Source organism: Colobus angolensis, unplaced genomic scaffold (genome assembly GCF_000951035.1).
Source record: "Colobus angolensis palliatus isolate OR3802 unplaced genomic scaffold, Cang.pa_1.0 Scaffold78, whole genome shotgun sequence".
NCBI classification, from domain to species: Eukaryota; Metazoa; Chordata; class Mammalia; order Primates; family Cercopithecidae; genus Colobus; species Colobus angolensis.
In genome coordinates this window covers 3867609-3887337 of record NW_012121598.1, presented here as the reverse complement: position 1 = coordinate 3887337, position 19729 = coordinate 3867609, and the positions used below count along the sequence as shown (strand labels likewise).

General features: G+C 36.5%; 1 protein-coding gene across 1 annotated transcript in view; it reads left to right on the top strand.

Annotated features, from left to right (window-relative positions):
• Positions 1–17883, top strand: part of CEP152 (centrosomal protein 152kDa) — a 75660-nt gene extending 57777 nt beyond the window's left edge. Inside the window, exons 21-27 of the mRNA XM_011928578.1 lie at positions 2746–2866; positions 6870–7037; positions 10533–10629; positions 11185–11288; positions 13716–13869; positions 14111–14212; positions 16528–17883. Coding sequence (XP_011783968.1) covers positions 2746–2866; positions 6870–7037; positions 10533–10629; positions 11185–11288; positions 13716–13869; positions 14111–14212; positions 16528–17569 — 1788 coding nt within the window. The 3' untranslated portion in view covers positions 17570–17883. The remainder of the gene's footprint in view (positions 1–2745; positions 2867–6869; positions 7038–10532; positions 10630–11184; positions 11289–13715; positions 13870–14110; positions 14213–16527) is intronic.
• The last annotated feature ends 1846 nt before the right edge of the window (positions 17884–19729 follow it).

Genomic DNA, 19729 nt, shown 5'->3' with positions numbered 1-19729 from the left:
CTATATATGTGCGTATAGAATTAATTATATTCTTTGAGTTATAGAAGTACTCTCTGAGACCAGCTTTTAATTTGTATGAAAGATTCAGTAAAACCAAAGTCTTGCTACCTTATGATCAAAGCAATTAGGTATGCATGAAAGATCCAGAATGATATTCTGAGCATGGTGATTAGCCAATTTCAACATTTGGAATTAGAGGCAGGAAAAAAATGCCAGTAGTATAAGGTTTGTCTGATAGAGTTGAAACTTAAGAGTTAAGTTCCATCAAGATATTGTGATTAAAGAGTTTCAAGGCCAGGATTGAGCATTTGATATTAATACCTACTTGAGAGAGTTATAAACTAGAAAAAATAATCTTGAGTTTCAGTTCCATATTCGATGATAACTAGGTTATTATATTGGGCAATCACATAGTTGCTCACCGGAAAAATAAAATACAAATCCCTGGCCTAATTCCTTGGGTTTGGGTAGGATATGCATGGCTCAGCTTAGCCTTTCTGGGTCCTGCATTTGAAACAGTATAAAATTTTAGAGCCAGAAGGGACCTGAAAGATCAGCTCACTCCATCCTACTTCACCCCAGTTGGTATTTTTATCCTTGACCTCACAGAGATGTTGCTACTGAGTAGTTGCCTTCAATGTAAAAATGACTGGGCAAGATCCCTTCCCACGAATACTGCTTAACACTTAATTGAGATTTTTTTTGGAGAAAATAATTAAAATAAGAACTTGGAGATAACATAATTAAAATAAAATTATAGCAGATTTGCAGATGAGAAATGATGGGGAAACCATGTTTACATGCTTTCGTTTGCTTTCCTGAATAGGCAGTCTCTGTTACAAAAACCAAGAAACTATGACACCTTTCTCCTACCATTAATAGATACGTATAAAATCAACCCCGGAGTCTTTTTACAGGGCTTATAATTGTGCAAGCAGTGTAAGATCATCTGTGTGATTTAATGAGGCTCGTAAGCCTATGGAGACAGAATCACATAATCTGGCTAAGAATTTAGATGTTTACAGCTTTTTTTGGGTGGGTCAGTTTCCATTCCTGAGAAAAGGATGGCTTTGAAATGCCTAATCTGGAATTTGTCATAGAAGTAATACTTGATCTTCTGCCGTTTTCGAGCTATCTTCACTCAGGACCTTGAGATAAAGCTGTGATTATAAAGCAGTGATTTTAAATTTGTTACATAGGTGCTGTAAATGTGAGGAACTGTAATTTATAATTTATTAAATCTCTAGTTTTAAAAATTGTGCATGGAAATTAAAACAGAAAAAAAATGGTTTATTAATATATATACAAATAAGTCCTCATTAAAATAACTGAGACTATCAAAAGTTTTTTTAATGGAGAGGACTCAATGAATGAAAAATACAACTTCAAGAAAATGGATGCCTTATCAAAATATATTAATACAGTAGTTCATAACAGATAAAGCAAATATCAAATGAAACAAAATTTTCAAGCAAACTTAAGCATGTGTGTTGTCTCTTTTACCATCAAAGTCAAGTTAAAACTAAGACAAACAGGTTGCTGCTTTTCTCCCTTTTCTGTCATCTTGACTTTTCTTCCCCACCTTTGAGTAAAAACTGGAAGCACTGACTGCATTTTGGTTCAGCTTTTCTTATTCCTTTTGGCGTCAAACCCATAGCTTCTTGATTGCCTCTTCTTTATAATTGCTAACCTCTGCTTCTGTTGCACATTGTAAGTAGATTTTCTGACAGTCAATTAAATGGTTTCTCATAATCAAAATCAAGGCTTCTAGAATCAGGTATATATAATATGTTTTAAATAATCAACAAGACTACTTTCTCAGTACCACCTATTCTGTTCCTTTCTGATTTAGTAGTCATCTTAAATCTGAAAACATTGCCATAAAAATCCATTGATTTGGCTGAGCGTGGCGGCTCATGCATGTAATCCCAGTACTTTGGGAGGCTGAGGTGGGCAGATCACGAGGGCTGAGGCAGGAGAATCACTTGAACCGGGAGGTGGAGGTTGCAGTGAGCCAAAATTGCACCAATGCCCTTCAGCCTGGGCAACAGCTGTCTCAAAACAAAAACCAAAAATGAAAAATCCATTGATTTAATAGCTGTATTGCCGTGACAAGGACTGGAACATAAAAAGCATTCAGTAAATATTAGTGAGGAAATGGTCTTGTGCAAGACGTTTAATTTAGCTAAACCTCGGTTTCTGTCCTTAACTTTGGCATTCAACTGGCCTTCCTTACAAAATTACTGTGTATGTTAAAGTATTTAGAAGCATATGAAGTACTATATAAATTTAAAATAAATTTTTGCTGTTATTTTCAATTCATGGGAGGCAGAGGGTTAGCATTATACTTGTCAATTAACTTGTTCCTTGCTGTAGTAAAAATGTTCTAGATTTTCAAGAACAATTCTGATTTCATATTGTCTTTCATGTGGTTTAATCACATAAACCATTAAAAAAATCTCAAATTCACATATATAATGTGCAAACCATATCTTCTGTCTGTCTCATGGCCGCCCACTAGTCACCTGTCAGACTGTTCTAATCTGGAAAGTTTCATAGGAGGCTAGTTCCTAGCACAGTGACAATACTCATGTAACACCCTAAGAAAAATATTGGCAATAGATAGTTCAGGCAAGATTTTTTTCAGGAAGTGTTTTTTCTTTGTATTTTTAACATTAGCATTTTAAATATAAAATTGTATAAAGATTTTTACTAAGCATTAACTTTGAAGAAAATTTATTTCAGAGAAATATGGCCGAGCTCTCTAAGGATTCTGCCAGCCGGAGCACTGGCCAAGGAGTCCCTGGACCTGCTGCTGGACACCATGCTCAGCCCTTGGCCTTACAAGAAACAGAAGCCGAAGCTGGTAATTGGATTTTATTCCCACCAGTCTTTGTAGCATCCCTAATCACCCTTCTGAAGGGTTGCTTTGAGGATAAAAGGAGATCATAGATGTGAACAAATGTGTAATACTCCTCTGACTTAATGTCTCCTCTTCCTAGATTTCATTTTGTGCGTAGAGAATAAGGTTGATTTAGGCCCTCTTCTTCTATTGATGGTTTTCCCTCCATTCACAAGTGATTTGTGTTACAAGGAGAATCATGAGAGTTTTAATAGAGCAGTCATGTTTTTATTCCCTGAAATCAAGGATTTGACATAAGAGAATTGCCAAGTAGTAGAGACTTTTTCATTCAAATTACTGAAACTAATTCAATCACTTTTTAATGGAAATCTTTCTGAAATGTATTACATGATTTTTAATTGATTTGTGAGTTTTTCTGAGGGCATGGGCAGTGTTTTTAATCTCTTCCTGTCCAACATATGGCAGAGTGATGAATTAATAGTTTAACTTTTCATTAATGACTTAGACTCTTCATCATGACAAAAGAATTATTGTACTGTACTAAGCCCCTTGTATTCAGAGCTTACTGAGGAGTATAGGACTTATATTCCCTATTCATGGAGATTTCTGAGCTAGAAATTTGCAAATCCTTTATTAGCTCCCATCCCTTTTAGCCTATTGACCCTTTGCAGCCTGCTCCTTTCCTCCCCACACAAACGCACAGCAGCCTCTCTCTGCTGCTTATTTGCTGTTTCCGTTATAACCTGGAAAAGAACTAATAATTGCCAGCACCAGTCATACCTACTAAGTAAATAACCTCAGTTTCCACACATTTCTAATTCAGTAGGCAGTGTTACCAGAATCTTAGAGAATCTCTGTCTATACCATCTCTGCCTTTCTCATTGTTCACAAACCCTTTCCCCCTACTTCTAGGTATTAGGTGCCTGAGAATATCTTATTGCCAATTCAGTGGATAATATTACCTTAATTTGTATTTTGCATTGTACTTTTTATTTTACGTCCTGTTTGGAATAGCCTGAGAATTCTATTTTCATCTGTGAAGTGGATAGAAACAAGTTTTGGATGTTATTTAGCTTTAGGAAGTCCTATAAATATAAAAGGAATTAGTTTTGGCCAAAGACAAATCAGACTATAAAAATATTTTTCTTTAGTCTTTTTTCCCTTAAAAACAAACACTTTCACAAATTCATTAGAAAGGATTAGATAATACAAAACATGTATTAAGTGATAAAGTCCTTTAAAATCCTACCACCGGAGAGTACCACTGTTGACTGTTTGGTTATATTCTCCTAATATCTCATTATTATTTAAAGTACTTAAAACATTAATTATGAAATACTTAGTTCATTCAAAGAATATATGTATGCATCTGTAAGTTATGAAACCTAGCAACCAGGAACCCATTATTCAGCTTAGGGCACAGAACCTCACCAATGCTGTGGACCACAGTTCTATCCCTGCAACTTCTCCCCACTCTGAGCTAACAAATACCCTGATTTTCAAAAATTATTCTCTTTTCTAATGTTTTAATTATGTGTATGTGCCCTCAAAAAGTTGTTGCCTTTTTCTGTGTTAACATTATAAAAATGGTTTAATACTCATTATATTCTTTGTAACTTGCTCTTTTCCTGTTTAACAGCATGCTACTAAGATTTATCTGTTGATGCAATAGCTCTAATTCATTCATTTTCATTACTACATAGTATTTCAATGTATGAATATACTATAACTGATTCATCTGTTCTGTCGTCAATGGTATTTGTGAGTTCCAATTTTACAACAGTATCCTAGATGAAAAATATAAATGCTATTTATTGTACCATTGTGATGCTTCGTTAATCCTTTAATGCTCATTAACATAAATGGCACCACTTAAACTAAAATGTCAGGAGAGAGCTAAGAATAATTTTGCTGGATCGATGACTTTACAGGAGCATTTTATATATTGGCCTCTGAGCCTGTGCCGACTTGTATTCCTGCTATATTATATCACTTACATTAATAGTCTACTTTTTAATCATTTTTGCATAGTTTAATTTTATAAATTTTATATATTACTAATGACAATGACTATTATTTATTACGTACTTGCTGTGTGCCAGCTACTGTGCCAAACGGTTCATTTTTTAAACTCGGAAATAATTTCTTTTTTTTTTTTTTTTTTTTTGAGACGGAGTCTTGCTCTGTGGCCCAGGCTGGAGTGCAGTGGCCGGATCTCAGCTCCCTGCAAGCTCCGCCTCCCAGGTTTACACCATTCTCCTGCCTCAGCCTCCCGAGTAGCTGGGACTACAGGCGCCTGCCACCTCGCCCGGCTAGTTTTTTGTATTTTTTAGTAGAGACAGGGTTTCACCGTGTTAGCCAGGATGGTCTCGATCTCCTGACCTCATGATCCGCCCGTCTCGGCCTCCCTAAGTGCTGGGATTACAGGCTTGAGCCACCGCACCCGGCCAATAATTTCAAACTTATAGAAAAATAGCAAAAATAAAAATAATTGCGAAGAACATTCACATTCCCTTTAAGGAGATACACCTATTGTTGACATTTTACTTCATTCTGTGCTCTTATGTATATATGTGTATGTGAATATTTCTTTTTTGTTATGAACCATTTGAGGGTAAGTTATATATACATTGTGACCTTTTATGTCTAAGTACTTCAGACTGTGTTTTCCAGGAATAGGAATATTTTCTTGTATAACCTTAATACAGTAAATTTAACATTATTGTATTAATCCACTGTTTGTGTTCTAATTTTGTCAATTGACCCAATAATGTCTTCTAGCATTTTGTTTTTTCTCCTCCAGTACAGAGATTTGTCTAGGGTCAGCTGTTACATTTAGTTGTCATGTATCTTTAGCCTCCTTTAATCTAGAACATTTCCACAGCCTCTCTTTGTCTTTCATGACACTGACATTTTTTAGAAATATTCTCTGCTTCCACCTCCACTTTTTTTAACAGAACTTTTCTCATTTGGGGTTTGTCTGGTGTTTCTTCATGATTGATTCAGGTTGTGTTTTCTCGGCTGGAGCACTGCAAGGGTGATATGTTGTCACATCTAAAAATGTGTGGTGTCCCTATGTCTTTTATTGGTAAGGTTACTTTTCATTACCTGGTGAAAATGTTGTCTAATTTCTTCACTATATAATTACTGTTTTTTTTTCACCCTTGCAACTGATAAGCAATCTGTGGGAGACACTTTTAAGATCATGCAAATATCTTCCCCTCATAAAAACCTTCTCTTATATTTGGCAACCAATGATGATTCTTGCTTGATCCAGTCTTTACTATGGTGGTTGTGAAATTATAATTCTTCCAACTTCCTCCCTCTATTTATCCCAGTTGGCACTAAGCATGTTGAATCAAGAATCCTTTCCTCTCATTTGCCTGTGTATTTATTATCTCTCTGTCCATCGATCCATCTACCTACCTACTTACCAACCCACCTACCTACCTACCATTCATAAAATTATTGGTATGACTCATAAATTCCTATTCTTAACACTTTATAATTCATTACTATATTTAATTAGTGCTCAGATTGTCCCAGATTCAGCTAGTGGAGCTCCTTCAAACTGGCTCCTATGTCCTTGCGACATGCCTGCATTTTTGAGTACTTTCTTCCTTTCTGGCATAGGAAGATATTTCAGTCTTATTTTGTATATACCCTCTCCTAGTACTGGAGTCAGCCATTTCTTGAAGATCCTTGACTCCTTTTAGTAGGGAATGGTATCAAGATCCAGAGCAATAGATTTCATGACTATTTGTAAAGTAGATGGTTGTATCCAGTGGTACCTTAGATAAGTTGAGTAATATGCTCCAAGTCACACAGCCAGTAAGCAGTAGAAACAGTATCTAAGCCCATGTCTCTGTATCTTAAGCATCACACTCTTTCAGTCACGCTGTAGCCTTTAGTCATGAGTCGTCTGCTTTTCTTTCCGTCTTTTCTTTTTTATTGGTAGTTCTTAGTCCAAACTGATATAAAAGTTTTCTGTCATTAATTTTTGCAGATAAGAAAAAGATCCTTGAAATTAAGGATTTATGCTGTGGACACTGCTTCCAAGAACTTGAAAAGGCAAAGCAGGAATGTCAAGATCTGAAAGGAAAACTGGAGAAATGTTGTAGGCATCTTCAGCATTTAGAAAGGAAGCACAAAGCTGTAGTGGAAAAAATTGGAGGTCAGCATTTAAAGTAGCACTGCTACCAATATAAATCTCTTTGATCCTTGTTGAAATGTTCAAATGTGACATTTTAGTTAATGTGTGCACTGATCCTCTTTTGGGATTAATGTAAACTAATTTGGATCTCATTTTTACTAATCAAATTATTATTACAAAACTCAAAAGAGGAAGATTTCAGCTCTGATTAAAAGGTCACATTCCTTTCTCCCTTTCTTGATTGAACAGATGTTGAGGGCCCAGTATGCGTCAAGCAGGCTTCTAAGCACTGGAGATGCAGCAGTGAATAAATCATACAAAATTCCAGTTCTGGTGGAGATGTGTTCCCTTCCTTCAAGAAGCTTTTGGTTAAGTGAGGAGATCTAAAAACAGATTAACAAATAATTAAACATTGAATGCTGTTGGCAGTGTGTACTTAAGAAGAAGGATTGTTAGTTCTACCTCTTAGTAAAGTTAAGAAAGGTTTGACTAAGCCTTGAAAAACAGGTGCTTGCCAAGGAGAACAGCGTTTGAGATAGAGGGAAAAGGCATAAACAAGGGCATGAGGGTCTGGACTGGCCTTTGTCTAGTCCATTCATCATAATGCTGTGAGAGCATTTGGAAAGGGACATCTTCTACCATTTCTCATTGCCCCTCCAAAGAAGGGAAGTTTTGGGGCTTAGATCACTGCTCCTTCTTACCTTTCACTGTTGCTTATAGCCTATACGCTATACTCTCTACATTTGAAATGCTTCCGATTCCTGAGCTGGTTCTATTTCTTTTACTGCTGGACCTTCGTTGCATAGAATGTTTGTATTCTGTCCTGTACTTTTTCCCAACATTCTTTGTAGTCTTACTCTCTTCCTTTAGGGTTCAACTCAGAAGATGCTTTATCTGCAAAGCCTTCCTTGATTTTCCCTCATCAGGGTGAAGTGGGCTGCTCATATGCGGCCCTGTAGCATTGGCTCTTCCTCTATTATCACTATTATCATTCTGTATTTTAATTGTTTGGTCACTTGTCGGATACCTTCTCCACATTCTCCAAGAATTTTCTGAGGAGAAGGAATATGCCATATCTTGTTCATCCTAATAGCCCTGGTGCCCACCCCATACCAGATAATAAATGTTTAAATGGACAAAAAAGAAAATGCCAGGGTCCTAAATAATGGTGTCCATTCAGAAAAGACCAGCTTAATAAGTTTATTTTGTACATCCACTTCTTCCTCTTGCCTGGACCCTGGCAATAATCCCCTGACTCTTTATGCTTCTAGTCTTAGCTCCTCTAATCCATTCTGCATAGGGTAGCTGAAGCAACCTTTTTAAAAAGTGAATTGAAACATGACACTCCTGTTTAAAGCTCTTCAGTGGCTTGCCATGGCCTTCAGTATAAAACCAAAACCACTTAGTTTAACAGGGTTTAAAAAGATCTTGATCCAGCGCCTGCCAGCCCCTCCAGCCTTGTCTTCCCCTAGCTGTCTTAATTTCTCTCAGTAGAGCCATAGCATGGATTTCATTGTTTTCTCCCTTCGCCAAAACATCCTGATCTCATTTGGCCAGCTAACCCCTACTCATCTTTTCCCCAATACATTATTCCTCAGGGAGACTTTCCTAACCACTGCAGACCTGTTTAGTCCTCCTGTTACACACTCCCCATAGTTCCTATGCTTTTTATAACATTCACCATCCTTGTAATTATTTGCTGTCTGTACTTCCCTTTGGAGAGTAGACTTTATAGCAATAAGGATCAAGTCCTGTTCCAGCACTTAGCACAACAGCTGCATCATAGCACAACTTGGGAAATATTGCTGACTAAGAGAAGCCACCTGTAACTACCGCTGACTGCTTATTACTAAGGCACTTATTACTCTTATTACTTATTATTAAGATATAATAATTACTTGAAGGCCGGAAAGGGTTTTAAGAATTTGAGATTAAAAATTTAACAACTGCAATTCCTTTTGTGATTACTTAGCTCTTCAGTAGAGGCCAGGAGAGTAAATCAGTTATTTGTCCTACTGTAGATGTATCTACAACATAGATATGTTAAAATATGATGAAAACTAAGACAATTTGTTTTACATAATATGGCAACAAGGGCAGTTGGATATGATTATTATTTATAAATAATATTTAGCACCATACTCTTCTACACAGTGCTTTTTGAAGCTGATATCTTTTAAAACTCATAGACTTGCAAATGAAAGAAAGTTGATATATCACTCAAAACAACGAGCTGATACAAAGGGTCAGGGCCAGAATTTAAGCCAATAGTTTGACATTTTTTCTTTTCTTTTTTTTTTTTTTTTTTGAGACGGAGTCATGCTCTGTCGCCCAGGCTGGAATGCAGTGGCCGGATCTCAGCTCACTGCAAGCTCCGCCTCCCAGGTTTACGCCATTCTCCTGCCTCAGCCTCCCGAGTAGCTGGGTGCCCGCCACCTCACCCAGCTAGTTTTTGTGCATTTTTTAGTAGAGATGGGATTTCACCGTGTTAGCCAGGATGGTCTCGATCTCCTGACCTTGTGATCCACCCGTCTCGGCCTCCCAAAGTGCTGGGATTACAGGCTTGAGCCACTGCGCCCGGCTGAAATTTTTTCTTAATATAACTTTAGTAGGTTATTATATCTTTGCTATTGAGATCGCTTCTTTGTTTCTTAAATTCCATTTTTCCACTCTCTTGGTAGTGTTTATTGAAAAATAGATGGAGTGGGAGTGAGTTGTTTAAAACAAAAAGTTATATCCATCACCAGGGGGAATAGAGTAATTTTGTTCCTCAAGTTACGGTTTGTTGAGAGGGTGGCATCATAGGAAACACAAGATGCCGTGTTCACATTTATATTGGTATTTCCAGGCCTTGTGTAGGTGTTGTGCATTTGTTGTTTTATTTCGATTATAATCTGTAAGTTAACATGTGAAGAAAGGTTCAGAAAGGTTACTTTTTCCTAGGCTTATCCACCTTGTAAACAGCAGAGTTAGAATGTAAACTGATGTCTCTGACTCTGAAATTCATGCGTTTTTCCTTCATATCACATGGATTCTGTCAGTCTCCTCATCCTTTTTTTAAAAGTTCAAAGAATTGAAAATCTTACATTATTTCTGAAAAATACACCTACTTTAGGTTAATTTTCTTTTTGTTTTATATTGAGGTGCATGTTCAATGTTCGTTTATATGAGCATAAACTGTCTACCAGGATCCACAGGGAACATGGAATTAGAAAACCTAGTAGGTTTCTACAGAGCTTCAGCACAGTTGGAAAACAAAACACAGGCATCTGAAACAGTTGAAACCCAATTCCAGGACAGTGTGTAACCCAAAGCAAGAAGAAGATGGGATACAGATTTTAAGTGCTGAGAAAACAGAGCAAAGGAATGGTCTGACTAGGGTTTCTAAGGGAACAAACATTACAGAAGAGCGACTGGAAATTACACAGTCTTCTCTACTTTGTAGTGGGAACTTAAGGGAAAAGAAGGCTTAAAAAAATTTTAACTGTCTAATATACTATAAACTTTCTATTATAGAAGAGAATAATAAAGTTGTTGAAGAATTAATAGAAGAAAACAATGACATGAAGAATAAATTGGAAGAACTACGAACGCTTTGTAAAACACCACCAAGGTATGCTTTTACTATTTTAAACTGCTATTTTAAAGAAATCTAAGTACAGGTATCTTTAAATTTTTTTAAGTATCAATTTTTTTTTTGGTTATACAGCAGAAAGTATAAAAAAGAAGAAAATCCCCCAAAACTTTATTTCCTGAATATACCCTCTAGTGACCTCTTGTTTTATATCATTTAAGCCTCTTTCTACACATACTCCACGTGCACAATGTGTTTTTAAAATTGAGACTCTAGTATAAGGTATTTTGTAGCTTTTTATTAATATTACTAGATAAGCATTTCTCTGTGTTATTAGATATTCTCCTACATATGTTTTTCAATACCTGCATACATTTTCATGTGGATTTACCATTATTTATTGAAGCAACCATAACATTTATGTCATTTCCATTTTTCCCCTATTTTAAATAACTGTATAGTGGACATTCTTTTATGCTAGTTTTTTAGCACTTCTCAGTTAATTTTATTAGAGTATATGGATACATACATATTTTTCAAATGAAATTTTTCACTTAGCATTTCTGTTTTTGTAATCTTTGGTTTGTTTTTTAGGTCATTGTCAGCAGGGGCCATTGAAAACACTTGCCTGCCATGCAGTCGGGGAGCCTTGGAAGAACTTCGTGGGCAGTACATTAAAGCTGTAAAAAAAATTAAACGTAAGTCCCTAAGAGATTCCCAAGATTTTAAGGATGGCTTGGGCCTTTTTTATTGTCGCTGTTAAAGTAAACTCAGAGTTTACCAGCAGTAGGACTTTTAGGGAATTTTCCAAATTACCTTTTTCTTCGATCTGAGAAGAGATTATTGACACCTTTTCAAAATTATGTAGTCATTGATCATTTTGCCCAAATAATGTCTTTTGAAAGTAACATGGCCGGGCGCGGTGGCTCAAGCCTGTAATCCCAGCACTTTGGGAGGCCGAGACGGGCGGATCACAAGGTCAGGAGATCGAGACCATCCTGGCTAACACAGTGAAACCCCGTCTCTACTAAAATACAAAAAAAAACTAGCCGGGCGAGATGGCGGGCGCCTGTAGTCCCAGCTACTCGGGAGGCTGAGGCAGGAGAATGGCGTGAACCCGGGAGACGGAGCTTGCAGTGAGCTGAGATCCAGCCACTGCACTCCAGCCTGGGCGACAGAGCGAGACTCCGTCTCAAAAAAAAAAAAAAAAAAGAAAGTAACATGAGAATAGTCTTATGTTTATATTGTTGATTGTCTTGTTTCTTTGGACACTAGTATTAAACTGAAAATTTAATAATCTTACAACTTAACTAATTTGTAATAAAGAAAATGTCACATGGGTTTTAAATGAGCAATTAACTGTTACTTCCTACCATAAGCTTTCTTTCTTTTTTTTTTGAAACAGAGTTTCACTCTGTCACCCAGGCTTGAATGCACTGGTGCAATCTTGGCTCACTGCAACCTCTGCCTCCCGGGTTCAGTGGTTCTCTGGCCTCAGCCTCCTGAGTAGCTGGGATTACAGACGTGTGTCACCACGCCCAGCTAATTTTTATATTTTTAGTAGAGACAAGGTTTCACCACATTGGCCAGGCTGGACTTGAACTCCTGACTTCAGGTGATCCACCCGCCTTGGCCTCCCAAAGTGCTGGGATTATGGGTGTGAGCCAGTGCACCCGGCCTCCTACCATAAACTTTTAAGGACTTGGAAGTGGATCTAGTTAGCAATTGTTCTGTTGTTTCTGGTTATTGTTTCTCGTAGCTATAAATTTATCAAGTCCTTGTCAGTACCAGGTTGTGCCAGCATATTGTATAGAGCATTCTCCTGATGTGTGTTTTCCCTGTTTTGAATACGTCTTGGTTTTTAATTACAAAATTGCATAGAATGGATATATGTCCCAAAACAATAAGTAGCGTTTATATAGAAAAAATGTATATTAGCCTCTAAAATTACATTTCTTTTTAACAAAAAGAGCAGGAAAAGTCTGAAGTTTCGTATATAATTGGTAGATTCAGAATCATGTGTAAATGTTCTGCAAAGCTCATTCGGTATTAAGAAGGGAATTTGCTTCTCTGTTGTTACTGGTACTAACAAAGGGCATATTGCTACAAGCAAAGCAACTTTTTGTTAATAATGTATTAATTGGGCAGTGGAATTTTAAGAATGTTTTCATCCTAACATGATAACCTGTATATTATGTTTTAGTTATTTTTTAGAAAGTTGTTTGGAGGTTTTGTGTTGACATGTACTCCATTTCATTTTCCATTTCAAATAATGAAAAATAGTCTCCCAGTTAGTATTTTTGCATAGAACCGCTAATTTTCAGATGCTTACTGACATTCAGAGGGAGATTCCTGTGTGAATTGGTATCCTTACTATAACAGAGATGGTCAAATTCTAGATGTAGGATGTAGTCTTGGATTTATTTAAAAAAAAAAAAATGTTAGCCTTAGCTAATAGTTAAAAAACAAAAAAAAACTTGAAAGCTGTGGGCTATGTTTATATGTAAATTTCAGAGGCCAACTGTAAGTCCCATCACCCTCCTTGTAGTCTCATTTTGTACATATCTCTTATGAATTGTAATATTGTATTTAGTTAGATGCTCAAAAAGTGCTGCTGCAAGAATTTTCAATAAATAAGGGAACTTAAATTTTCAGAGCACGAGAGAAGAATGAGTCTCTCCAGCTCATACTGCCTCCTTTTCTTCTGTCTTTGTGTTTGCTTTTTCCTTTCTTTCTGCTTAATCTTTTCTCTATATTTTATATTTCTCTTTTCCTAACTGGACATAATGTACAATTGAAATGCTAAGTTTCTGTGCCTCATATTTACGGTATTTTCTTCGCTAAGTGTTTTAGAATATGACAAAATTTAGCTGGGGAATATGCCATGTTTCCTTACTGTATGTAGCTGTTATCGTTCCAAAAGAACTTATAGAGTACTTCTCATTTGAGTCTACCAAAATGATGATCTAAAATATTCCATTTTAATGACTGTGTAAAGTATAATGTTTAAACTATACTTATAATCACTTCATCTACCAGAAAATTGATCTGAAGTCTGCCCCTCCTGTTTCTGAAAAAGTGCTAATAAACGTACATTCTGTGGGCATTTTCTCACTGCCCTATAGGTGACATGCTTCGTTATATTCAGGAGAGTAAGGAACGAGCTGCAGAAATGGTAAAAACAGAGGTATCGCGAGAACGTCAAGAAACTGCCCGAAAGATGCGCAAATATTATTTGATTTGCCTCCAACAGATTTTGCAGGATGATGGAAAAGAAGGGTGAGTTCAGTCTAAACAATGTGTCCTGAGATTACCAGGACAACATGTTGTAATTTTTAAAGCAGTTTCCTTAACCACTAAATGAACTATTTCTATATGATTAGCCATAGGGGTTAAGAGAGGTTTATGGCTGTGCTACCCGAAATGTTGGCAGAGCCAATAGGAAAACAAAAACCATGGGGCTAAGGCAACTCATTTTTTCCTTTAAACTATATTTTTAATGTTCTGGAATTCCCCACAGGGCTGAGAAAAAGATTATGAATGCTGCTAGCAAACTTGCTACAATGGCAAAATTGCTGGAAACACCTATTTCTAGGAAGTCCGAGAGCAAAACTACACAGTCAGGTATGTCAAAGTGAGTCACCAAATGGTTTTTCTATCTCTTCTTTTATAACTACTTAATATTTTCAGTATGAAAAAGGCAGGGAAGGTAAGGAGTGAGAGTTTATTTATGAAGTTGTGTATGTTTTAGTTAAACTGGAAGTTTACACAGAAAGAGTGCATAGTTTCCGATTCAAGTAGGCAAACTGAGCAGGCCCATCAGCTTTCTATTGCTGCTTCCATCCCTCAAAATGATAGAAGAGAGTTTCAACGGCAAATAAAGAATGAGAAAAATAAGAAATTATAAGTAGATTTTTAAAAGTTGCAATGGGCCAGTCATGATGGCTCATACCTGTAATCCCAGCACTTTGGGAGGCTGAGGTGGGAGGATCCCTTGATCCCAGGAATTTGAGGTTGCAGTGAGCTATGATTGTGCCACTGTACTCCAGCCTGGGTGACAGAGTGAGGCCCTGTCTCAAAAAAAAACAAAAAAAACAAAAAACAAAAAAAAAAAACTTGTAGTGGATAGACCAGAAGCTACAAGAAATCCCTGAGAGAAAGAAGACAGTATAGGATGGAAGATGGAAACCTCAGTTCAAAACCACCAGGAGATGACAACTGCAAGTAGGAGCAATATCAAAACTGTTCCACATATGAGGGTGATATGTTCCAGGAGAAATAGAGGGCCTAGGGGATATGAATGGGGTAATTAGTTGGTGTTCTAAACCAACAGCAACCAGGTAGGGTTAATCCTCTCTTTATTTCTTCTTCTCCCCTCCCTTCCCCAACCTCAATATTGAGCTGGGCAACAACAACAGGAACAAAGAATCTGGGAGCAGTGCAGTGCTCCAGGTGGCTAGCCATATCAAGCAGGAAATGGGAGCCCACGTGCCTTGGGAGGCTGAGATGGGAGGATCACTGGAGCCTGGGAGATCAAGGCTGCAGTGAGCTGTGATTGCACCACTGCACTCCAGCCTGGGAAACAGAGCAGACCCTGTCTTAAAAAAAAAAAAAAAAAAAAGTAAGAGTAACCAACAAAGACATAGAACGTATAACTTTAAAATTGGTAAAGGAAAAACTTGGAAAAAAACATTTTCAATCTAACAAAATCAGGAAAGAGGAGAAAACCTAGAAAGCATGGGTAAGTAGGACATAATAGTAGTTTGAAACATCAACAATCACACTAAATATAAATAGGTTAAACTCAGTTATTAAAAGACCACAAATTTCAAATAGGGTTTTTAAAAATACGGAAATCTGCTATTTTTACAAGAAGAACATCTAAAATTAAAAATCAGGGAATGGAGAATGATATACCAAGCAAATGCAGTGTTGATATTAGATAAATTACAGAGGCAAATGAAAGATTAGATAAATTAGAGTTAGCATTAAAAGGGACAAAGGTGATAGTTCATAGTGATAATGGAATAGTCTTCCAAGAAACTATAATTTTTTTCTTTCTGTAGATAACACAGCTTTATATAAAGCAAGAGCTGATAGAAATACATGAAAAAAACTGGTAAATTCCCAATCACACTGGGAGATTTTTAACATATCAGTGGGGAAATGGGGTTTTTGAACCTCTGGAAAACTTGAAGCTGAGATTGTTCAGGGGTCCGTGAGTTTGATGTTGGCAAACATTTCTCATGTACAAGCCAAAGATTATTTGTATAAATTTTGGAAAGGTGATGTGAACCCTAGGTATGAAAAGGCAGTAGCATATAACAAGAAAATAATTTTCTAGATCTGGGGCAGCAGTGTGGACATAATACCCCCAGTAGAGAAGCAAATCCTTTTCATGGACTCTAGGGACCAGGGCTTGCTACTCTGAGATACAATGCCTCTAATTTCATGCTATGTGGCTGCTTGGTCTTTGATCAGATTTAGTGTCTTAGGTAATTAAATCAGAAAGTCTATTTAGGTATTCTAGAAGTGTATGTGTAGGTATTGGGTGGGTGGGGTTCTTTGAGCAAACTTGTCAGAAACTCCATTCTTGATATCAGAATCAGGGCAGGACTGAAAACATTGTGGCTAGATCTTGAAATGCTATAGCATCTATTGCAGAAAATGATAGGTCAGGTGGATAGCAATAATAATAATATGTCAGATTTTAGTAACAAAATTACCAAGCTTTATCTAGTGGATATATGTAAAATAATATTTTCTCATGTCCAGCATTGATGTATTTTCTTTAAGAATGATTACAGATTATAAGCATTCTTTGGGAATACAATATAAAAACATAAATTTTTTCTTATTTTTAGTTTGTTTTTATTTTTTGGTTCAAGGATGAATCTTCCCTTTAAATATTAATTTTCTCTTAATTTCGTGTTTCCTTGCACTGACCCTAACTTCAGAGATGCTGATTGGAGTTGAAAAATCAAAAAGAAATGATGTGAATCAGAAAATACCATGTTGTATTGAAAGCAAATCAAATAGTGTAAACACCATCACCAGAAGTGTGTGTGAACAAGCTCCCAAGAGGAGGGCAGCTTGTAACTTACAAAGACTGTTAGAGAACTCAGAGCATCGGAGCATAAAGCATGTGGGATCCAAAGAGACACATTTGGAATTCCAGTTTGGGGATGGTAGTTGCAAGCACCTACACAGTTTGCCAAGGAATGTTTCTCCTGAGTTTGTTCCTTGTGAAGGTGAAGGAGGCTTTGGTTTGCACAAGAAGAAAGACCTACTCAGTGATAATGGTTCTGAATCACTTCCACATTCAGCTGCGTACCCCTTTCTTGGAACCTTAGGAAATAAACCCTCACCTAGATGTACCCCTAGTCCTTCTGAATCAGGATGCATGCATATAACCTTTCGCGATTCTAATGAAAGACTTGGTTTAAAAGTATATAAATGCAATCCACTCATGGAAAGTGAAAATGCTGCATCTAAGAAAAGTCAAGGTTTGGATGTTCAGGAACCTCCAGTAAAAGATGGAGGGGACCTTAGTGACTGCTTGGGCTGGCCTTCCAGCAGTGCAACCTTATCCTTTGACAGTCGTGAAGCATCATTTGTACATGGTAGGCCACAAGGAACTTTGGAAATACCAAATGAATCTGTTAATTCCAAACAGTTTTTACCATCCGGTTATCTTTCAGACATGGAGAAGAGTAATATGATTTGTCAAACAATGAAATGTCAGCATGATCAAACTCCATACCTGTCAGAAGAAACCACGTATTTGGAGCCAGGAAAGATCAGTGTGACTCGTGGACACCCATCTCATCATAAGGCTGATAGATTAAAGTCAGATTTCAAAAAACTGACCAGCACGTTACCATCTTCAGTGTGTCAGCAGCCTTCAAGAAAATTAATTGTTCCACTATCTAGCCAACAAGATAGTGGCTTTGATAGCCCATTTGTTAATCTAGACTAATTATGGTACAGTATTTAAGAAGAATCATTAATATATTAAGAAAAATGGAAGGGAAGACCTCATACTGAAAAAAGTTGTGAGCCCTGCCTCTTTTGAGATGTTTTAATAACATCTGTTATATGAGTAAAGCATTCTCCCAAAATTACTTGATATATTTATATTGCCTTAATATTCCAAAGGCCTGATGGTGTATGTATAATCTGCTTTTGTGTGGTGCTTACTTTTGGTTGCTAAACCATCTATTTTTATACTTATAAATTGACTCACTCTGCAGTGTTAACTTATTTCAATAAACTTGCATATGGTCTATAGAATTGTTATGAATCCTTTTGTAGTTCAGAATACAGAAATGTCATATTGGCATCATGTTTGAAATTCACCCAGAAAAACACAAATTTTGATTATTTGTATGTATTAGTCAGATTTGGTTTTTGAAATTAGTCATGTTTAATGAGACTATAAACTTAATCTACATAGACTTTTCCTAGAAATATCTACTCAAAATTTTGATCTTTGTTTTCAGTTAGAGAAAAGATTTTTTCCAGGGTTTACTACAAAATACGTAGCTGTGTCCTGGTTTTATTATTTAAATATTAGTCTGAATTTTTTTAGTTCTTGCATTATTTCAGATCACCTGTGACATCCAAAAACTTTGTCTCTTTTATGGCTTCACATTTGTTTTTTCATCTGAAATACGACCTTTTGAAAAATGGAGATAAGTTTTGTCATGTAGCAAAAAATGTAAAACGATTAGAGTTTTGCATTCATTTATAGTGCAGAACTGGTTAATTAATGCTCTAGGTTAAAGGTTATAATTCTAAACTGAAGAATACTTGCAGAAATGAATGACTACCTAAATATCATTGTTTTTAGGTGAATTCTTTTTCAGATCCCTAGCGATGGATATGAACATTTAGCTGTATGCAAGTGCTTCCAAAAACAGTTAACTATAACTTTCTCTCACATAACCCACACCTACTATATTATGGATTGTATTTGGGGGCTAATGTAGTGTATTTTTCCACCTAGAGCCAGATAACTTAGGTGGTGATGGGGTGATGGCAAGATGCATCCTCCGCCTCCTGATAACCATCTCTAAAAGCAAGAACCTAGAAGGAAAACTTTTTGGACTTGGAAAGCTCTGTCACCTTAACTCTTGACCAGGGATAAATAAGTCTAAAAATTGGCCCTGGACTTCAGTGCTTGAATTTACATACAGCTATAGTAAGGAACAAACCATCTTGTCAAAGTCTCGCTTATATTCCTGAAGATACAGTGCCCCTTCTCCAACAGTTAGGCTGTCATCTCTCACTCTAGAAAAAAACTCTAGAGCAGCCAAGTGTATGCTCACTATGGATCTAGTTGGTGCTTGATTGTTTTAAGCCCTGGTTTTTACTAAACTTAGAATCTAGGCTCATTGCTCACCTACCTTTTCCACTTGGTTCAAAATCTATGTCAGTTATTTAAACTCTCAACATTAAGGTTGAAATTGGAAGTCCTCTTGATTTCCTCTTTTAGAGTATCCTCAATCTTTTTTGATAATTATAATCTCAATAGGATTAAGTTACTTTATGTCATATATCCTACATCCAATTGGTTGGAGATAGGGTGTGGTATAGGGTGTATGTCATAAAGTAACCTAATTCTATTATGATAAATTAATAAATATGAAGGTATCAACTTATTAGTGTGCAAATGAAGGGACTACACAACCAAACTATGACTAGTGATGTACATTGGTTTGAAAGGTCATGGCAGAACAAAAAGGAGGCAGGAACCCCGTAGATATCATGATCACATAAATCCCACTTTGTCGTGATATTTAGTCCTTTTTTTAATGTTGCTGTATTTTTATTTTATTTTATACTATGTTAAAGATTTTCATGTGTATGATCATGAGGGATATTGACCACTTGTTTTCCCATGCTCTCTGTCTTCCTTTGGTAAAAGGGTAATACCAATCCCATAGGATTAGTTGGAAAGTGTTGCCTTGCCTCTGTTTTCTGAAAGAATTGGTGAGTATTGGTATTATTTCTTCTTTGTATATTGGATGGAGTTTACTAGGTGAAGGCATCTAGCCTGGGCTGGTGTTGGGGGTGGTACAGGAGTGTGTATTTTGAGTAATGTATTTTCTTGTTATAGAGCTATTCATAATTTCCA